This window comes from Caretta caretta, chromosome 17 (assembly GCF_965140235.1).
Source record: "Caretta caretta isolate rCarCar2 chromosome 17, rCarCar1.hap1, whole genome shotgun sequence".
In the NCBI taxonomy this organism is placed as follows: Eukaryota; Metazoa; Chordata; order Testudines; family Cheloniidae; genus Caretta; species Caretta caretta.
The window spans coordinates 22325335-22348124 of NC_134222.1; the positions used below are offsets into that span (position 1 = coordinate 22325335).

At 45.8% G+C, this 22790-nt stretch overlaps 1 protein-coding gene across 5 annotated transcripts in view; it reads left to right on the forward strand.

The window, feature by feature from the left end:
- HIP1 (huntingtin interacting protein 1) overlaps positions 1 to 22790 on the forward strand; it is a 156564-nt gene that overhangs the window by 63672 nt on the left and 70102 nt on the right. The window contains exon 1 of one of the 5 annotated variants that reach the window (XM_048823732.2): positions 17973 to 18575. The exons of the other annotated variants lie outside the window; for them this stretch is intronic. Within the exon in view, the coding sequence (XP_048679689.2) occupies positions 18558 to 18575 (18 nt within the window). The 5' untranslated portion in view covers positions 17973 to 18557. Of the gene's footprint in view, positions 1 to 17972; positions 18576 to 22790 lie in introns of those variants that run through there. 5 annotated transcript variants of the gene reach the window in all.

Genomic DNA, 22790 nt, shown 5'->3' on the forward strand with positions numbered 1-22790 from the left:
CTAGCTGCAGCTCCAGGTGCGATTTGGCCCTCCTGATAACATTCCTACATGCCCGAGCAATATTTTTATACTCTTCCCTGGTCATATGTCCAACCTTCCACTTCTTGTAAGCTTCTTTTTTATGTTTAAGATCCACTAAGATTTCACCATTAAGCCAAGCTGGTCGCCTGCCATATTTACTATTCTTTCGACTCATCGGGATGGTTTGTCCCTGTAACCTCAACAGGGATTCTTTGAAATACAGCCAGCCAGTTTAACAGGCCTAAGTCCCCTTATAGACAGTGCTATGTTGATGGAAGAATTCTTCTGTTGACCTAGCTACCGCCTCGCAGGGAGGTGGGAGAATTCCTCCCATGCACTGTGCTGCTGTAGCGTTTTAAGTGTAGACAAGCCCTCACCTGGCAACTTTCTAGGGCATGTCTACACCACCACTTACGTTGGCAAAAATTATGTCGCTCAGAGGTGTGAAAAAAGCATACCCCTGGGCAACATAAGTTTCACCGGTATAAGCACTCATATGTACAGCTCTATGTCGGCGGCATAGAGCAGCTATACAATCAATCTTACACTGGCGCATCTGCATTGGCATAGCTATGCCTCTGTAAGTTCGCTAGTGTAGACATGGCCTGAGGAAGGAAGTCAAAGAGAGAAACAGAGCCTGAAAATAAAAGTTCACTATAGTTTGGCTGGTGAACTGTGGCTTGACCTGACTGGAATGTGCTTTAACCTTTATTTCTCTGTGCTAACCTCAGGACTTCTAATGCTGTTCCACATAACTAATAAATCCTATTCTGTTTTGAAAATGCTGTTTGGGGTGTCACTGCAAATATTGGCTGGGGTGCATTTGTCCACTGCTCAGTGACTAGTCTCCACCCGGAGTCTGTCTCTATTGGATGCGTTGAGCAGAGCTCACAGTGTGAAACGGAGTGCCAGAGCCAGTTGCTCAGTCTGTGAGGCTGAGTGGCCTACCCTGAAGAAAGAGTGAGACCCCTTGGGTGTCTGGCCCACTAAAGGGGTTTCTGCAACAGATTTCAAAAACTGGAGTGTAGCACAGATCTTGTAGATCTGTGACATCCTTCACACCACCACTTGGGTGCTTATGCAGAATAAGAGCACAAGTGGTCGCTCCCTGAATTTAATGGCAGGTGATTTTAACAGAAATAGCTGCTGGATGTAACTGGCCTGTAGGACTCTTGCCTGAAGGAGGCCAGAGAGTCGGATACAGTTGCTGGATTTTAGAAGGGACATTAGAGTTTGACTGATAGTAATGTTTGTAGTTACTTGTGTGAAGATGGGATAATCTCATGCTTCAGGGTGTGAGTTGGTCACCACAGATATCAGCAAGGAGTTATTCCCCATCCACACCATAACAAAAATAGCCAAGTGCATTCTGGCATTGGCCACTGCTGGAAGCAGGACACCAGACTGCTTGAAAGTAAGGTGTGAAAGCCCCCTGTAATAGCAGTGCCACAGAGAAGCCTGAAATCCTCCTGATCTATCAGAGCTCCATTGGTGAAATCTTCTCTGCTGATACTGTGCAAAGCTCTGAAATAGGTATCTATATTTGCACAGTAATGCCCTGCTGACTTCTTTGGATGACAGACTAAGGAGTCAAGGATTGGCTAATGTGAGTTCTTGGTTAGGCTGTGTCACAGTACACCTCTGAAAATAGCTGTCAAGGTTCCTTCCCCACTCTGAACTCTAGGGTACAGATGTGGGGACCTGCATGAAAACCTCCGAAGCTTACTTTTACCAGCTTAGGTTAAAACTTCCCCAAGGTACAAACTATTTTACCTTTTGCCCTTGGACTTTATCGCTGCCACCACCAAACGTCTAACAGGTATATAATTGGGAAAGAGCCCGTTTGGAAAGGTCTTTCCCCCCAAAATCCTCCCAAACCTTACACCCCCTTTCCTGGGGAAGGTTTGATAAAAATCCTCCCCACTTTGCATAGGTGAACACAGACCCAAGCCCTTGGATCTTAAGAACAATGAAAAAGCATTCAGATTCTTAGAAGAAGAATTTTAATAGAAGAAACAGTAAAAGAATCACCTCTGTAAAATCAGGATGGTAAATACCTTACAGGGTAATCAGATTCAAAACATAGAGAATCCCTCTAGGCAAAGCCTTAAGTTACAAAAAGACACAAAAACTGGAATCTACATCCCATTCAGTACAGCTTATTTTCTCAGCCATTTAAAGAAATCAGAATCTAACGCATCTCTAGCTAGATTACTTACTAAGTTCTAAGACTCCATTCCTGTTCTGTCCCTGGCAAAAGCATCACACAGACAGAGAGAGCCTTTGTTTCTCCCCCCTCCGGCTTTTGAAAGTATCTTGTCTCCTCATTGGTCATTTTGGTCAGGTGCCAGCGAGGTTATCCTAGATTCTTAACCATTTACAGGTGAAAGGGTTTTTCCTCTGGCTAGGAAGGATTTTAAAGGTGTTTACCCTTCCCTTTATATTTATGACACGCCCCCCAAATCACAGATAGGGTGAAATGCTGGCTGTGATTTCTTCCTGGAACTCTGGGAGAAAACAGAGTTAATAAGACACATGCACCTCTAAATATACTACCAAGTATATAAAGACTAACAATAGCATGGAGGTATTTTTTTGCCAGTAATTTCATGTGAGTTTTAAAAATCATTGTCCAGATGCTGAAATTCTACCGTATCAAAGGGGAGATTATGGGGTATTATATCAATGACTCATGTGCAAGAGGAGGATTATAAACTCCAGAAAGTCCTAACAAAACTAGATATTTTGACGATACAGTGGTAGTTGAAGCTCCAGTCAGGAGTTGGGTAACGTGCATTGGGAGGAGTAGCTTAAACTGTTCATCCACAGAGATGGGTTTGGAAATAAGTGTATCTGCAGAGGTGGCCATGGTGCGGTGATGCAGTTTGCTTAGGTTAAATTCACCCCTGTGCGCAGGGCCAATTCAAGGCATGCGAGCCACCTAAAAAATCCTGCTTAAGCCCAACTTTGCGAAGAGGTGAATCTCACCCACACTGCATGATGAAGATAGAACAGGAAATAAGATGTTCACCTGTATTAAAAAGGGACAAAGAAGAATATGAAAAGTATTCTAATGTCTGTTCTGCAAATCCATGGGTTGGCCTCGCCTTGGGAGCAGCCTTCAGTTTCGGGTCTCTCATCTCAAAAAAAGACTCAAGAAATACAGCAAAGATCGAGAGGGCACCCAGGAGGTAGGAGAGCTCCATCGGAGGAGGGTTGAAAAGGCCTACGACTATTTTTAGATCTGGAATTGTGAAAAGTGAGACCAGAGATGAGAAAGCATAGAAAGTCATGGGCACATGGTATAGTAATGGCCAGCTGGGCTTTCAATTTATTCCATTTCATAAAGAGGGGCACAGAGGGGCACTCAGTCAAATAGAGGCAAGAACTGTAAAACTGATCAAAGGAAATATTTTTTAAAATAACGTATAATTAATTTGTCAAACTTGCTGCCAAAGGCTATACTTGAGACAAAGATCTCTGTAAAATTCAAGTTTCAGAGTAGCAGCTGTGTTAGTCTGATGTAGTGAGCTGTAGCTCACGAAAGCTTATGCTCAAATAAATTTGTTAGTCTCTAAGGTGCCACAAGTACTCCTTTTCTTTTTGTAAGATTCAAGGAAGGTGTTGAACACTCCCCCGCCCTTATTAATGGCGATCAGAATTTTGTGTGCCCTCCCTTGCCCCCTTCCAGTCTTGTTGGTGCTCTAGGGGTGATGTGAAGGGTGGGGGTGAGGTGGGAGGGTTCTGGGTGTGTTTCTTTTCCAGCATTTGTTTTGGCAGCTGCTACCTGGCCAGGGCTGTGACTTTTGACCAAGATACTGACTGATATGCATCAGGAAGAATAAAGCCATAGTAGAGGGCTGTGAACTTTGGGGATATGTGGTCAGGAGTCTCTGTGCCCCAGGCTTAGGGAATAAACTTACCTCCAGCTGGGAGAAGGAAGAAGTTTCCCCTTGTGGTTTGAGCTGCATAGTTAGATGCCTAATAAGGCTTCTCTGCCTTCCCCTGAAGCAGGTGGGCCATTGTGAGACAGGATGTTGGATGGGGTGGCCTAGTGATCTGAGGCTGAGCCCCTACTGCAGTTCTTGAGTTCCTGGAGCATAGGACATCCTCAGCCTCTGCTGTTGGTTTTCTAGGGTATGCTTTCCTGGTTGTTGGTAATCCATGTGCATTGCCTTCACCCCGCCGCTGAAGGGAGTGCTAATTACAAAGGTTAGTATGGTACATCATGAGGACCCACACGAACACTTCAGCTAGAGGGAGAGCAGATGTGCCAAGATAGGAGCAGCTGTTTTGAATTGCTGGAGGGGAAGAGGGAAAGACTGGCAACTCTCTTCAGTGAGGCTCTTTTGCAGCTACCGCTGCCATTGTCATCTGAGCCATGGATGTAATTACGGTGTGCGTGGGGGAAGACGGAACCTGCCCCTATTTTCCCAGGAAGCAGAGGTCACAGTGTCTCAGCCCTCCCCTCAGCCAGCACTTGGTCCAAAGTTATTCCACTGATCTGAGAACAAGCTTTCCCCTCAGCCACCTGAACCTGACCAAGAGCATGTGGCAAAAGGCCCCTGGGGCCTGACTGGAAATAGGTCGGTGTAAGTAGGGTAATAAGTTTCAGAGTAGCAGCTGTGTTAGTCTGTATCAGCAAAAAGAACAGGAGTACTTGTGGCACCTTAGAGACTAACACATTTATTAGAGCATAAGCTTTCGTGGGCTACAGCCCACTTCATCAGATGCATAGAACAGAACATATAGTAAGATATATACATACAGATAAGTTGGAAGTTACCATACAAACTGTGAGAGGCTAAAAGAAAAGGAGTACTTGTGGCACCTTAGAGACTAACCAATTTATTTGAGCATGAGCTTTCGTGAGCTACAGCTCACTTCATCGGATGCATACCGTGGAAACTGCAGCAGACTTTATATACACACAGAGATCATAAAACAATACCTCCTCCCACCCCACTGTCCTGCTGGTAATAGCTTATCTAAAGTGATCATCAAGTTGGGCCATTTCCAGCACAAATCCAGGTTTTCTCACCCTCCACCCCCACACACAAATTCACTCTCCTGCTGGCAATAGCTCATCCAAACTGACCACTCTCCAAGTTTAAATCCAAGTTTAACCAGAACGTCCGGGGGGGGGGAGGGGTTAGGAAAAAACAAGGGGAAATAGGCTACCTTGCATAATGACTTAGCCACTCCCAGTCTCTATTTAAGCCTAAATTAATAGTATCCAATTTGCAAATGAATTCCAATTCAGCAGTTTCTCGCTGGAGTCTGGATTTGAAGTTTTTTTGTTTTAAGATAGCGACCTTCATGTCTGTGATTGCGTGACCAGAGAGATTGAAGTGTTCTCCGACTGGTTTATGAATGTTACAATTCTTGACATCTGATTTGTGTCCATTTATTCTTTTACGTAGAGACTGTCCAGTTTGACCAATGTAAATGGCAGAGGGGCATTGCTGGCACATGATGGCATATATCACATTGGTGGATGTGCAGGTGAACAAGCCTCTGATAGTGTGGCTGATGTTATTAGGCCCTGTGATGGTGTCCCCTGAATAGATATGTGGGCACAGTTGGCAACGGGCTTTGTTGCAAGGACAGGTTCCTGGGTTAGTGGTTCTGTTGTGTGGTATGTGGTTGTTGGTGAGTATTTGCTTCAGGTTGCAGAGGAACAGCCGTGTTAGTCTGTATTCGCAAAAAGAAAAGGAGTACTTGTGGCACCTTAGAGACATAAATAAATAAATAAATAAATTGGTTAGTCTCTAAGGTGCCACAAGTACTCCTTTTCTTTTTGCTTCAGGTTGGGGGGCTGTCTGTAGGCAAGGACTGGCCTGTCTCCCAAGATTTGTGAGAGGATAATTAGTTAAGATGAGCTGCTATCAGCAGGAGAAAAAAACGTTTGTAGTGATAATCAAGATGGCCCATTTAGACAGTTGACAAGAAGGTGTGAGGATACTTAAGGAAATAGATTCAATATGTGTAATGACCCAGCCACTCCCAGTCTCTATTCAAACCCAAGTTAATGGTATCTAGTTTGCATATTAATTCAGGCTCAGCAGTTTCTTGTTGGAGTCTGTTTTTTAAGCTTTTCTGTTGCAAAATTACCACCCTTAAATCTTTTACTGAGTGGCTAGAAAGGTTGAAGTGTTCTCCTTACGGTTTTTGAATTTTATGATTCCTGATGTCAGATTTGTGTCCATTTATTCTTTTGCGTAGAGACTGTCCGGTTTGGCCAATGTACATGGCAGAGGGGCATTGCTGGCACATGATGGCATAGATCACATTCGTAGATGTGAAGGTGAATGAGCCCCTGATGGCATGGCTAATGTGATTAGGTCCTATGATGGTGTCACTTGAATAAATATGTGGACAGAGTTGGCATCGGGTTTTGCTGCAAGGATAGGTTCCTGGGTTAGTGTTTTTGTTGTGTTGTGTGTGGTTGTGTGTATTTGCTTCAGGTTGTGGGGCTGTCTGTAAGCGAGGACTGGTCTGTCTCCCAAGATCTGTGAGAGTGAGGGATCATTTTTCAGGATAGGTTGTAAATCTTTGATGATGCGCTGGAAAGGTTTTAGTTGGGGGCTGAAGGTGACAGCTAGTGGCATTCTGTTATTTTCTTTGTTGGGCCTGTCCTGTAGTAGGTGACTTCTGGGTACTCTTCTGGCTCTGTCAATGTGTTTTTTCACTTCAGCAGGTGGGTATTGTAGTTGTAAGAATGCTTGATAGAGATCTTGTAGGTGTTTGTCTCTGTCTGAGGGATTGGAGCAAATGCGGTTGTATCGTAGAGCTTAGCTGTAGACAATGGATCGTGTGGTGCGTCCTGGATGGAAGCTGGAGACATGTACGTAAGTATAGCGGTCAGTAGGTTTCTGGTATAGGGTGGTGTTTATGTGACCATCGCTTATTAGCACAGTAGTGTCCAGGAAATGGACCGCTCGTGTGGATTGGTCCAGGCTGAGGTTGATGGTGGGATGGAAATTGTTGAAATCATGGTAGAATTCCTCAAGGGCTTCTTTTCCATGGGTCCAGATGATGATGATGTCATCAAGGTAGCGCAAGTAGAGTAGGGGTGTTAGAGGACGAGAGCTAAAGAAGCGTTGTTCTAAGTCAGCCATAAAAATGTTGGCATCCTGTGGGGCCACGCGGGTACCCATAGCAATGCCGCTGACTTGAAGGTATATATTGTCCCCAAATGTGAAATAGTTATGGGTGAGGACAAAGTCACAAAAGTCAGCCACCAGGTTTGCCGTGACATTATCGTGGATACTGTTCCTGATAGCTTGTAGTCCATCTTTGTGTGGAATGTTTCTATAGAAGCCCTCTATACCGGGCTGATAATAGCTCATCTTAACTAATTAGCCTCTCACAGTTTGTATGGTAACTTCCAACTTATCTCTGTGTGTGTGTGTATATAATATATATATAATCTTACTATATGTTCCATTCTATGCATCCGATGAAGTGGGCTGTAGCCTACAAAAGCTTGTGCTCTAATAAATTTGTTAGTCTCTAAGGTGCCACAAGTATTCCTGTTCTTTTTGGGGTTATAAGGGCATTCCCTCCCCCTCCAAGTCACGGCTGTTCTAAATGAACCATGCAGGAATGTATGTCATGTAGCCTGTTTTCTGTGGTGGAGATTTCATTCCTCATGTTTAGTTCCTGCTCCTTTCTATTTTCTGTGCTGACTTTAATCTCTGCTTACTTTACTGACTCACACATTTTTCAGAGCATCATCTTTGTCTTCATGCACAGTTCTTTTTCCTCTCCGTCGATGATCTGCTTTGTGTATATGTTGACCGTTCCACCTACTTGTCCATAGCTTCACTGTTTTGTGTGGTTGGCGGAATGAAACTGACTAGAACTTACTGATTCTGAATGGTAGTTTGCGTGGGCTAGTTCAGGACCAGTCGTAATGGACCTCAGCCTGGGCGGTCTGGAGGAGCAAGGCTGTTTTTGGGAAAGTAGTTTTCCATAGTCTTGAAAGAAGGTGTCAGATTACATGTATGATCTCCAATGCTCAGGAAAACTTGGGCAACCTATATCTAATCCACACCCCTGGTAACATAACATCTCTGAAGGGGTTGCTGGTAGTGGGGATTGAACCCAGCACCTCTGGATCGAAAATCTTGGGCCTCTACTTCTTGAGTTAAAAGACCCACTTCAATTAGCCAAGGCTGTACCTTCTGTATGTGTCCCAGCTACCATGAGAGGGGGGGAAGAGCAGCACACTGAGTGGGTGTGGGTTACACTCCCACCCCACCCCGGCTGGGGAAAAACAGCCTGCTCAAATCCCCCTACTGGCCACCACCACCACCATCATGCGCCTGCAGCCGTTAGTGGCGGCAGCAAGTATGGCACCTACGACCTCTGGATCTAAAACCATGAGCATTGACTAAAAGATCCACCTCTGTTAGCTCACAGTCAGTAGCCTCTGTGTGTGGCCCAGCCACTAGAGGGAGACAGAGCACTGCACGAGGAAGTGTGTTACCTATCCAGCACCTGCTCTTTGAACAAAAAGATCCATGGTCACCAGTGAGTTTCCTTGAATTCTCTTCAGATCGCATCCTATACTGTGAAACGGAGCAGTGCAGGGCATCTGTGTATGGAGGGAGCACAGCCAGTAACTTGGTTAGCAGTAAGGGGTGGGTGGGTGGATGTAAGTTGCCACTACTGAGATTTAGACAAGTCGTCACACAGTGCACACGCCTAGAGGGATGTGTGCTGTGTGTCAGGCTAATGCATTAGTATAAAATTGCATTATGTGTATAGCACCATTCCAAACAATGCTAATAGTCTGACAAAACAGCAAACCCCCAGAGATTCACGCCTCCACGCTGCAGTATCTGTAATATGTGACACCATCATGTCCCCAAGGCTCTCATACTAACCATCCCCTGCTGGGTGCATTTCGGACATTGCCTCTACCTAGGCTTTCTAGACATGCTTTGTAGACTTTTTTGAGGGGGAGGAGGTGATTTAAAAAATTATTAATGGGGCAAATGGCATGAAAATGAACCTCCCTCTGAAATCTAGTGGTGCTGCTAGAATAACTCTTGGATTCCCCTCTTTGGATGTATGGACTCAGGCCCAGGGCATTGGTGTGCTGTGACCTCTCATGTTCAGTCACTTTTTGTACCTCCAGCAGTGCCTCACCATTATCATTTGTCAAAAGTATCCCAGGAGTAGGGATGCCTGACGCTGCCCGGTTCTTTCTCTTTCATTGCCCCTGTTACACACCACGGTGGCCTGACAGATTCTGCGGACTCTCCCACAGCCTTCCCAGAGCTGATGTATTTTTATTTTATGATTTGCCCTTGTTTTTGCCATTTGACCTTTAGATCTCTTCTTGACCCTCCGTCATACAGTTTGCCTGCCCAGCTGTATGATTAATTCTATTAGCATTGTGAATGGGGGAGAGATACTTTTTTGCTTTTCCTTGAGAAACTCTTTTGGCCTCAGTAAACTAGCATATTGCCATTTAATTGTAATGGGTTATTTTCTGTTGTGGTTTTGGTTCCTGGTTTGACTCTCGCATAAGAGATTTTAAGCACCCTCCATGCAGAGAAGTGATATGGATTTTAATTTCTAAACCTTTTTCCCTTTCACAGTGTTTTCTAACTTATTTCCTCACGTTTTCAATTCCTTCTCCTTGAAGTTTCCTTTCATCATATAAGCCATATTCGGGTTACCACCATGAGCTATGAATGCTTACACAACCCCACTGTGTGTCCTTTCCAGGCCTTTAGAATCCTTTGCTATGTACCCTGCCATCAGTGGTTTGAGCTTCTTCACAATAGTATTTGCATTGTTGATGTGATCTCATGAGAGATCCCTTAGCCAGCCGTTCATCTGATGCACTGGCCACTCCTTTGAGCTCCTGGAAATGAAAGAGTGGGTGAGGAATAAATCAGTAGCCCACATCTGAGCAGGCTGGGATAAGAACTCAGATTTTCTCTCTGATGTACTCTGTGGGGCTCCCCAAAGGGGACTAAATCATAACATCTGAGTTAAGGTGTCATGGAATCCCCAGGCAATGCTCTGGAACTGCTCCCCATGAAGCCAGGCAGGACTCTGGGGAAGTCTCCTTTCTGTGAGCAGCCTGTCTTCAGGACACACAGCTCACACAGCTTCCACCTTCCTGGGCCAGACCTCGGAGCATTCAGCATCCTCTGCCCCTCCGTGCGCTTCCCACCGCGAGTCCACCCAGGTGGGCTCCTGGGGAAGCCAGATGGTCCTGCCCCCAGCTTCGCACTCAGATGTGACTCTTAGCCAGCCAATAAAACAGAGGTTTATTAGACGACAGGAACATGGTCTAAACCAGAGCTTGTAGGTGCAGAGAACAGGACCCCTCAGCTGGGTCCATTTTGGGGGGCAGTGAGCCAGACAACCACATCTGCACTTCACTCTTCGTCCCCAGCCAGCCCCCAGCTGAAACTCCCTCCAGCCCCTCCTCCTCTGGGCTTTGTCCCTTTCCCAGGCCAGGAGGCCTTTGTTCTCCAACCCTTTAGCTCTCATCTTGCAGGGGGGAATGGCCCAGGACATCAGTTGCCAGGAAACAGGGTGAGCTGTAGCTCACGAAAGCTCATGCTCAAATAAATTGGTTAGTCTCTAAGGTGCCACAAGTACTCCTTTTCTTTTTGCGAATACAGACTAACACGGCTGTTACTCTGAAACCTATTAGCTGAATGGGACATATGGTACAAAGTTGAGAAGTTCTCATACTATCCAGTAGAGGGCAGTGATACACATACAGTAGAACTAGAGACATTTATATTAATATTATGTAGACTACATAGGGTAAGTCTGCACTTCGATCTGAAGGAGTCATTCCCAGTGTGAGCACTGAGCTAATGTGCTAAAAGAAGAATGTAGCTATGGCGACGCAAACAGTGGGAGGGGCTAGCCACCTCGAGTACACACCTGGCATGCTGGACAGGTACTCAGGGAGCTAGTCCCTGCCCGCCGCTCGCACCGCAGCACTTACGCTCAATTTTTAGTGTGCTAGCTCGGTCAGAGCTAACTCTGAAACATCATCTTGCAGCTTGACGTTCTGCTGTCCCCAGAGACGTTAGTTACAAAGCCAAGGAGGGCATTAAGGCCGGAGGACTAGCTGTTGCTACTTCATGTACAAACTGGGAGACCAGAAACCACCAAGGCTGATGTCCTTCATACTCTGGTTTTAAGTTTTGTCTACTGAATGGATTTCCCATATTTTTATATCCTATCTGCCAGCCGTCAGCGGTGGGGGATTCTCCCATTCTGTGGCTGTCGTCATGCAGGCTGCAGTGAGAAGGAACTTTAAAAGTGGAGACCTGTATGAATTTACCTCTAAAACCCGTGATCACCTCATAACGTAAAAGGTTGTCTTCTGTACTTCCTGTGCACATGCTTGGACCAATTCCCAGCAGATTTTTGATGACAAAAGCACTCTGTGGGGTGCTTACTCTAAAACAGTAACCTACATAAAGTAAAGCAAAGCAACTGAATGCATCACAGTGTGCCTATTTTCGACGTGTCCGACTCAAGGAATATTTCCAAAATACCTCTGAACAACATACTAATCCACAGAGGCCTCCCTACCAACATTACAAAAAGAAGGATTCTAGGTGGACTCCTCCTGAAGGTCGAAACAGCAGACTGGACTTCTACATAGACTGCTTCCGCCAACGTGCACGGGCTGAAATTGTGGAAAAGCACCATCACTTGCCCCATAACCTCAGCTGTGTAGAACACAATGCCATCCACAGCCTCAGAAAGAACTCTGACATCATAATCAAAAAGGCTGACAAAAGAGGTGCTGTTGTCATCATGAATAGGTCGGAATATGAACAAGAGGCTGCTCGGCAGCTCTCCAACACCACTTTCTACAAGCCATTACCCTATGATCCCACTGAGAGTTACCAAAAGCAACTACAGCATTTGCTCAAGAAACTTCCTGAAAAAGCACAAGATCAAATCCGCACAGACACACCCCTGGAACCCCGACCTGGGATAGTCCATCTACTACCCAAGATCCATAAACCTGGAAATCCTGGGCGCCCCATCATCTCAGGCATTGGCACCCTGACAGCAGGATTGTCTGGCTATGTACACTCCCTCCTCAGGCCTTACGCTACCAGCACCCCCAGCTACCTTCAAGACACCACTGACTTCCTGAGGAAACTACAATCCATCGGTGATCTTCCTGATAACACCCTCTTGGCCACTATGGATGTAGAAGCCCTCTACACCAACATTCCACACAAAGATGGACTACAAGCCATCAGGAACACTATCCCCGATAATGTCACGGCTAACCTGGTGGCTGAACTTTGTGACTTTGTCCTTACCCATAACTATTTTACATTTGGGGACAAAGTATACCTTCAGATCAGTGGCACTGCTATGGGTACCCGCATGGCCCCACAGTATGCCAACATTTTTATGGCTGACTTAGAACAACACTTCCTCAGCTCTCGTCCCCTAATGCCCCTACTCTACTTGCGCTATATTGATGACATCTTCATCATCTGGACCCATGGAAAAGAAGCCCTTGAGGAATTCCACCATGATTTCAACAATTTCCATCCCACCATCAACCTCAGCCTGGTCCAGTCCACACAAGAGATCCACTTCCTGGACACTACAGTGCTAATAAACAATGGTCACATAAACACCACCCTATACCGGAAACCTACTGACCGCCATTCCTACCTACATGCCTCCAGCTTTCACCCTGACCACACCACACAATCCATTGTCTACAGCCAAGCTCTGCGATACAACCACATTTGCTCCAACCCCTCAGACAGAGACAAACACCTACAAGATCTCTATCAAGCATTCTTACAACTACAATATCCACCTGCGGAAGTGAAGAAACAGATTGATAGAGCCAGAAGAGTTCCCAGAAGTCACCTACTACAGGACAGGCCTAACAAAGAAAATAACAGAACGCCACTAGCCGTCACCTTCAGCCCCCAACTAAAACCCCTCCAATGCATTATTAAGGATCTACAACCTATCCTGAAGGATGACCCAACACTCTCACAAATCTTGGGAGACAGGCCAGTCCTTGCCTACAGACAGCCCCCCAACCTGAAGCAAATACTCACCAACAACCACATACCACACAACAGAACCACTAACCCAGGAACCTGTCCTTGCAACAAAGCCCGTTGCCAACTGTGCCCACATATCTATTCAGGGGACACCATCAAAGGGCCTAATAACATCAGCCACACTATCAGAGGCTCGTTCACCTGCACATCCACCAATGTGATATATGCCATCGTGCCAGCAATGCCCCTCTGCCATGTACATTGGTCAAACTGGACAGTCTCTACATAAAAGAATAAATGGACACAAATCAGATGTCAAGAATTATAACATTCATAAACCAGTCGGAGAACACTTCAATCTGTCTGGTCACGCAATCACAGACATGAAGGTCGCTATCTTACAACAAAAAAACTTCAAATCCAGACTCCAGCGAGAAACTGCTGAATTGGAATTCATTTGCAAATTGGATACTATTAATTTAGGCTTAAATAGAGCCTGGGAGTGGCTAAGTCATTATGCAAGGTAGCCTATTTCCCCTTGTTTTTTTCTACCCCCCCCCCCCCGACATTCTGGTTAAACTTGGATTTATGCTGGAAATGGCCCACCTTGATTATCATGCACATTGTAAGGAGAGTGGTCAGTTTGGATGAGCTATTGCCAGCAGGAGAGTGAGTTTGTGGGGGGGGGGGGGGGGTGAGAAAACCTGGATTTGAGCTGGAAATGGCCCACCTTGATTATCATGCACATTGTAGGGAGAGTGGTCGCTTTGGATAAGCTATTACCAGCAGGAGAGTGAGTTTGTGTGTGTGGTTTTTGGAGGGGGGTGGGGGGGTGAGAAAGTCTGGATTTGTGCTGGAAATGGCCCACCTTGATTATCATACACATTTTAAAGAGAAAGAAGGGGAGTACTTGTGGCACCTTGGAGACTGACCAGTTTATTTGAGCATGAGCTTTCGTGAGCTACAGCTCACTTCATCGGATGAGGTGAGCTGTGGCTCATGAGGGCTCATGCTCAGATGGATTGGTTGGTCTCTGGGGTGCCACGAGTACTCCTTTTCTTTTTGTGAATATAGACTAACACGGCTGTTACTCTGAAGAGTGTGCCTGGGGTTATGTGAAATTTCAAATGGCTAAGGAATCTGAGTGGTTTTCAGCTACAGTATACACAAGTTTTAGATCTAGAGTAAAATGGGTGGGATGCTTTACTGCAGTGGTTCTCAACTAGGCGTACTTATACCCCTGGGGGTATGCAGAGGTCTTACTGGGGTACATCAACACATCTAGATATTTGCCTAATTTTACAACAGGCTACATAAAAAGCACTAGTGACAATGACTTGTTTATACTGCTCTATTTACTCTACACTGAAATGTAAATACAATATTTATATTCCAATCGATTTATTTCATAATTATATGGTAAAAATGAGAAAGTAAGCAATTTGTCAGTAACAGTGCTATCACATTCTTGTATTTTTATGTCTGATTTTGTAAGCAAGTATTTTTTAAGTGAGGTGAAACTTGGGGTACACAAGAAAAATCAGACTCCTGAAAGGGGTAGAGTAACCTGGAAAGGTTCAGAGCCACTGCTTTACTGGTTGGAAATCACTCATCTAAGAAGCTTCAGAGAGAAGTGTGTGGCTAAAACTGCTTATACTTTTTAAGCCAAAATTGCCAACTGCCAGCTGGTGCGGGTGCCTGCTTAGCTTTATGCGGGCCCCCGCCCCGGACTATGTGTCATTATTCATAGTCCATCAAGTAAACCGTTCATCTTGGTCCCTCTCATGATCAACAAGGCTCAGATGGCAGGCACAGATAGTGCCACGCTCTTGGCAGGTCCAGTCAGGGGTGACTTCCTTGTCATTGCTGTATCCCCTTTGTCCCTGGCTTGTTGGATGCAGATTGCGTTGCCCGGAGTGGTGACATATATGCATTTTTAGGCTGCAGGGAGAGGCAATCTAAACTATGGGTGCAGTGCAATGATTTTGCAGAGCTGCCTTTTGCAATCAAGCTGGGTATTTGTGCCAGCAAAAGTGGAAGAAAAATTACTGCCTTTGGTGGTAGTGTGCTACTGCAACCCAATTATCTCAGGTAGTCGTAATGAGTATTTAATTCTCATTTAAACAAAGAAAAGGAGGACGTGTGGCACCTTAGAGACTAACCAATTTATTTGAGCATAAGCTTTCGTGAGCTACAGCTCACTTCGTATCCGATGAAGTGAGCTGTAGCTCACGAAAGCTTATGCTCAAATAAATTTATTAGTCTCTAAAGGTGCCACAAGTCCTCCTTTTCTTTTTGCGAATACAGACTAACACGGCTGCTACTCTGAAACCTGTAATTTTCATTTAGTGTTCCTGCCAAAATGTGTACTTCAAAGGACAGATCCAAGTAAAGCCACATACTCATGGGCTGGTTGCAGACTGCAGAGGAGTATGGAATCCTCTGTTACTGTCCTGCCTGGATTATGGAATGAGTTAAAACTAGGGGCTCTACTCCTCGAACTAAGGTTCTGTCTACATTAGAAGTACAACATTCGTTTTGTAGCCAAGTTGTGACCTGCTAGTCAAACATGATTGAGTTATCTACATGCAGGGTGCTTACTTCTCAGCCCAATTGTGTGCAGCTCAGTACCCATCCCACTTGCAGAACCATGTCAACACCAGGTCATTGTGGGAAAAACTGGACAGCTGTCCCATTATGTCTATGACTGACTTCACTGCCAAAAGAGGCGTGTGTTTCGAGGGAGATAACTAATGGGAGTTGGGTATCTTGCTGTAAAATCCAAGTGGAGACAAGGTATAGGAAGTTTTTTCCTTGATGGGGCGAGGTCAGCTCTAGATGGGGGCATAGTGTTAACTCACGGTCTGACCAAATTCTCCTTCTCTAAAACCACTCCCTGCTAATGTTCTGTGCTGAGTGCTTCAGGTGGATTCCTGAAGGTCTGTAGGAACCTGTCAACATTTACTTACTAGGAACAGAAGACATTTCATTTGATGGGACATGCTTCACCTTGAGCAACCATGATTCTTGTGTTTGAGCTGATGTTGAATGAGGGATTGGGGCCAGGAGAGAGGAAGATGTAGTTCTAGTGTCTCTTCCAGAGCAACCGTCCCTTTAATTTTCCAGTTCATTTGCTGTGGGAGAGGAGAGGGCGTTGTGCACCGTCTCAAGCAACTTTGCAAGCCTCTTCTGTGCCTTTTAGGGTGAAAAAGAGCTGTGAAGTACACTTCTAATATCCAGTTGCTGTTGAGCTGTTCTGTTTTGACACCCAGACTGAGTTGCCCTCTAACTGAACTGGAGGGATACAAAGGAGAGTTATATGCCCTGATTCTAGGGAACACAGCGCTCTTAGAGGTGTCGTCTTTCAAATGAGATGTAAAACTGAGAACCTGAATGCCTGAAGATCTCAGAACTGGGGGGATGAGGGACTACATGCTAAGTTGGGTGATTGCATTCTGCCTCCCTGGATTCTCTCTGCAGTGTGAGTGGGGTATGGGATTCTTCACTGCCTTATTATTAACCATGCCACTTTCTCTGGTGCGTCTCATGAGCAGCAGGGAGTTTCGTGGCAGGGAGGAAGGTAGTGGCATTCTTCTTTTCCAGATGGGGTCATTGAGGACCACTGAGCTGAGTGATTTCCCATGGTCACACAGTAAGTGGCAGAGCTGGGAACAGAACTAAGATGTCACGATTCTCAGCCCAGACTCAGAACCACAAGGGCCGTATTTTTCTTTCAACAAGACCATACTTCCTTCCTATTCCTGCACCTTCTTTTTCACCATAAGCAGCAACTGCGGGTGCAAAATGACTGCTCTGTTTCTTCTCCACCCCTCCACCTTCCCCAAAGCAGTGGCAGCATGTCAGTGGTGGGTTATATTTTCTCCCATCTACTTTCGGGCTATTTTTAGGACATTTAAGGAAGCACAATAATAATCCTTTGTCCTTCTCTAATGCCTCCCAGCTGAGGATTTCAAAGCACTGTCTGAACACTAATTAAATCGCTCAGCCCCCCTTCCCCCCCACTCAACCCTCGGCAGGTAAATATTTTCTCTATTTCTTTACTGCATTTTCTCTCCTCTGTTTGTTGCTCCTCAAGCCTGCTCCTGTGAGGGACGCACCTTCCCGTCAGAAATGTCGGGCGAGGACTGTGCAGCCACTCAGAAGCAAACTGTGTTGAAAGTATTTGGGACTCTAGTAGCCAGCCCAATTGCCTCTTTGTTCCCGTGAAGATTGCTCCTGGGCTGAAGAGACCTTTGATTGTTGGCCGTCCCAACGAGAGGACATCCAGGCCACCTGCAAAAACCTAAGTGTGGGTTCCAGCATGTTCCGAGAATGCTCAGCCAGGGCATTGAGACTGGAGTGACTGTGTGGATCAGAGTAACAGCCGTGTTAGTCTGTATTCGCAAAAAGAAAAGGAGGACTTGTGGCACCTTAGAGACTAACCAATTTATTTGAGCATGAGCTTTTGTGAGCTACAGCTCACTTCATAGCTCATGCTCAAATAAATTGGTTAGTCTCTAAGGTGCCACAAGTCCTCCTTTTCTTTTTGTGTGGATCAGCCTCCTAAGGGCTGCCCAGCCCCCTCATCATGCTGCTCCTCGCACTTTCTCCTCCCAGCACGTATGTTTTTTGGCTTAGAAGACTGAGCAATGAACACTCTTAGAAGGGAAGGTCTCGGTGGTATTTTATTTTGTAGAACCCCGTATAGTTTTCCTGGAAAGACACTGCTAACCCTTGCAAGCCCCTGCCTGGGCAAGTGAGTATGTGGTAACGAGAGAGCATCTGTGCAGAGGGAGACCAAATCCATCCCACTTTTTGGAGAGCCCTGCCTCCACTTCCTGAGTCTGATTGTCAGTAGCCCCCGTCCCCTCGCCACACACACATACCCGCTCACGTCCTCTCTCCCTCACCACTGGCTCTCTGAATAGCAGCTCCATCCTCCTGGCTTGGAGAGAGGAGCTCTTTTGTTATTCAAATCACACACTCCAGCGTGTGGCTGAGTGCAGCAGGCAGGCTCCAGCTACACAATTCTTTTTCTCCTCCTTCCGATATCTGATGATCCACAGCGAGCAAGCAGCCAGATAATTTCTGTTTTCCTTGCCGAAGGGGCTGTGCCATCCCTGGGCGGTTTGGAGTGTGTGGGAGTTGGTGCTTTGTTGCCCCTCACCTCGCCTTTGCTTCCAGAGGAAGCTTCCAGCTCCATTCTGCCTCTTTTCTGGGCACTCCTCAGCCTGCAAGCTGGCCCTGCTTTCAGACCTTCCTCTCTGCATACTTTCTCTGCCTCAGCATTGCTGATTTGCAAGGTTGCCAGTATGGGCTTTTCAGAACCGTATTAACCGGCTGAGCCTCTGAGCATTCAGAGAAAGCGGGGGGGTGGGGGGTAGGGGAAGCACAGCTCTGTATTCTTCTTGGATATTGTGATCTTCAAGCTTCAGGATTTCTGAGCCGGCCCTCTCCTCGAGGGGAGGGAGCCAGGAGCAGCCCTTGGCCATGGAGGTGGGCAAGATGGTAAGTGAACAGCTGCTCTTAATGCATGTTTTCCAGTTCCAGCATCCCTTTAGCCTGGCCTTTGTTTGCCCACTGAGCTCATTTTAATCCCCTTTCTCCACTTGGATCTGTCGGAGCACCTGCATCTCGAAGTGCTTTTCTCTTTAAGTCCAGTTTATTTTGTTGTCATCACTCCTCGCCCTGTCCATTTAGCCCCTCTTATGTGTGCTTGTGTTTGGGCAAACTCAGAAGACTGATATTGTGAGAGTGCAAGGGAAGGATGGGGTGGAGGGGGGGCAGTGTTGTGAAGGGAGATCTCAGGAGTTTGCCTACAAGTTATCCAAATACATCTCAGCCTCCAGTTCCATAGGTTCTTAGTTTCTCAGGACCACATTCTGGGGGCTTTAATCAAGCAAAACTCTTTTCCAGTGGAGTCAGTGGGAGTTCTGCTAGATTAAAGACCCCAGAATTTGGCTCCCACTGTTTTAACATGTGGGGAAAACAACATGCCCTTCTTTTTTTTTTTTTTTTTTTTTTTTTGAAGGGGCAATTGTTACAATACAAGCCTTGTGCTCTCTGCAGTTGGGAGTTATTTTGGGATTGATCCTCAGACAGAGTCTTATTATTGTGTTTGAGTTTCTGCCCCTCTGCTTGATTCAAGAGGAGTGTTGGGAATTGGGATTCACTCACATCCACCCATCTGAACTTGTTTTTCCCTGTTGCTCTGTCTTCTAAGTTAACACCATTCAGGTTGTGCCTTAGGGACTTGAGTCTCCATGTATGGTGCTGCTGTGAGTTCTTTATGCACATTTGGGCAAGGTTCAAACACATTCTGTGCTTTGCAGAGAGATCTTTGTGTACAACAGAAGAGGGGAGCTGATCCATGGTGCCTGCCTTTTGTTCAGAGCAAAGGCAAGTGCTGGATGTATATGTACTTTCCACTCGAAAATAGCTTTGTGGGGTAATTACTAGGTGGTACATTTGGTTAATACACTAACCTTTCATAGTGCAAATAATGAATAATAATGATAATCTTTGCAAAGCAGGCTTTCATTTGCAGAGTGATGTGGTAGCTCTTAACTGGAATAGCAGGGGCCACCGTCGGTCGGGACACCAGTGCATTGGCAGAGCTGAGTGGGGGGAGGGAGCAAGCCAGCACAATTCATGTGTGCAGCCCTAATAACTATTCTTGATCTGTCTTTCAAGATCATAAAAATCCAAACAGAGAGCTCTGAAAAGGCACTGGGCACTTCTGGGGATCAGACCCATGCCTCTCTGTCACCCAGCACGAGCCTTCCGCAGAGTTACTGGCACCTATCAGCTGCCAGGCATTAGGTTGAATAGTTCTTGGTACCTTTAATTAGACAAATGTATGCAATATGAATGCTCCTCTCATTTTCTCACATCTGCCTGCTGTAGTGAGGGATTCCTTTTTTTTTTTTTTTTTTTTTTTTTTAAGAAGACCTGCCTCTCGGTTGCTTCTCAGGAGAAAGTTTGGGGGAAGGAGTTTGACAAAAACTCCAGTTGCTTCACTCTCACAGTCTGACTGTCCGTGTACTGGATTAGATGTCAGGTTTTTTCACATCTGGGACCTTGCATTATTCTGTTTGGATTCAAATTTAGGACCTGCTTAATTCACAAGCCTGCTGCTCATCCACATGAATGAAGCATATTCTCTAGAAAGGCAAAGTCTGTAGTTCCTTGGTTGAAATTTAACTAATGTGTGGCAAAATTGGAGCGTAAGGTACTGCCAGATCACCATGCATGGCTCGATTTTTACCTTCCTCTTGGAAGGGTATTTTCAGGCAGCATCCTGCAGAATATGCACTTGGTGAGAAAATATGACTGGTTACCCCAAAGGGCAAGTTTTATCCTGAGTGGAAAGTTCTGTAAGGACTGAAATATCAGTTCCTTTCTCAGCAAAATTTTCCTTTGATCATAGACTCGTAGGGTTAGAAGGGACTACAAGGGTCATCTAGTCTAACCCCTGCCAAGATGCAGGATTTGTTGTGATGCCAAATTGCTGCTGAAATTTTCCTCTAGAGATCAGATTCTTGGGTACAGAGTTTGAGGAATCTCCACTCCAGCCTTTTTCAGTAATGCACACCCTAAAGCTAGGGGACAGAGCCAAAACGACTCTGGCTCCTGTTGTGTCCTATAAATACTAAGAATGCTCAAACGCTTATTTTTGCAGCACACTCCAGCTGCTTGGTGTGATCGAATATTGAGAGTATTCTGGAGGCTGTGGGAGACTTGTCTTTACACACTATGCATAGAAAATTCAGGGGACCAGTGACCTGCTGTCCTGCAAGCACAGAGATTAAGCAAAGAAGTGTTCAGTGAAAGGTTATTGTTGCGTGAAATCCCCACATAAAATACAAAACCCTGCTAACACAGAGAAGGCTTCTGGGGATGCTTCTAAACTGACTCTACAACGTGGGCCACCAGCTTAACTGATTGGCTGCCAGTGACGTCAGACTCATATCAATATTTAAGCAATAAGACCAATGGGTGCTTTTCTGGGGAAACAGCTGTTTGAGAAGTGCAGTAATTCCCCAGGACGCACTGCCTGGGAATATCCTAGTTTGTGCCAGTCAAAAATAAGACGCAGGTTTTATCTGTGTCTGTACTGGCTTGTTTCAGGAGTTGTATGCTGACTTCTGAAAGTTCATGTGATGGGTAAAAACACTACTTAGCAATTATACCGTAGTCCTAATATTTGAACTGCTGTGGAAATGTAACTGACGGATGCTCACAGGCCCCTAGGAGGTAGTTAAATATTATCATCCTCACTTGACAGGTGGGGATGCTGAGGCATAAAGGTTAATTGACTTGCTGTTTGGTGACAGTAGGAGTTGATACCAAAACCAAAAGTACCTCTGCAGATCCCCCTTCTAGGAGTTACAACCTTACCTAACAAGTCAACAAACTATTGAGAGCAGTAAGAAATTAATAGACCATGCCGGTATCTCCCACCATTGCATTGTTCTGGAGTGGAGGGTGTAAACGGCTCTGCTCTCTAACCATCCCTCAGTTCCGCTCTTTCTGCCAGCCCTCATGGTTGTCGAATCGCTATCTCCCCCACACATCAGTTTTAGTCTGGATTTGGCAGTTGTAGGGGTGTATTGATACCTGTTTGTGGCCATTTGTTGCAATGTGTCTAGCAAAGTCCAAGATGCGCTCATAGCCTCTGTTGAGGAGTGCCATAAGAAAGCCCATAATAAGAGCAGTATTTAAAAAATAAAAAGTGTAGCTTGATCCAAGATGTTCATCGCTGACATTAATGCTTGGAGTTTCTGGTGCTGGGTTGAGGAGCATTTCCCTCATGCTTGCACGGCTTTTATGCCTTGCTTGTGACGGGGGGATGGAGGGGTTGAGTTTCCTTAATGGATGAAATTTGGATAGTCTCTGTATTTGACCAAGATGCTGTGAGTCTGAAATCTCAGCTTGCTGTTCTAGTGTCTCAACTGAGAAGAGGAAGAAGTCTCCCTCTGGTCCAAATTCGGAGGATTTATTGAGGGCTCTGGAGTGCCGGAGTGCCGTTGTCTGGCACACTTGAGACTAGATGCAGCACTGGGAGCAACAGTGCTGCGTCTAGAAGTATGCTGGTGGAATACAGTCATGCCCCAGCACGTTTGTTTCCTCAGAACCTAGGAGGTCAGAGGAGCAGGATAAAGTTATCTTTGGATCTAAGTGTCTGGAGTCTCTGGTTTCCGAGATGCTTTCTGAACAGATCACTTGCTGGATTCACCCTTGGGAGCCCTGTGCACTCAGAACTTCTACAGAACCCAGCTCAGTCTCTGGACCCGAGCCCCACTTGTTTCCTAATTGGAGGCATTTGGGCTGCAGGAAAGTTCCTTCTCTCTGAGCTTGTTTCTCTGGTTTAGAGCTCCTGTGTCTTTGAACCTGGCTCTGTTCAGTGGGAGCAAGGCATGAAGTAAGAAATGTGCTTTATTTGTAGTACAGGTGCACCCTTCTGCTTTTAGAGTGCCTCTTGGCTGGGAAGCTCCCAAGTCTAAGTGGCCTTGACGTTCTGTTTGACCTACGACCACCTGTAAGCCTCCCTTAGAAAGTTTGTGGCCCACAGGATATGTGGCTCTGGAGCTCTCCTTCCTCCCACCTACCTCTTATTCTTGTGATGTTACCCCTGTTTGGGAAGATGATGGAGGGCATGCAGGGACACAGGCTCATTCCTCTTCACCCAAAAGATCAAGGGCTGGTAAGGAGGTGGGTTCT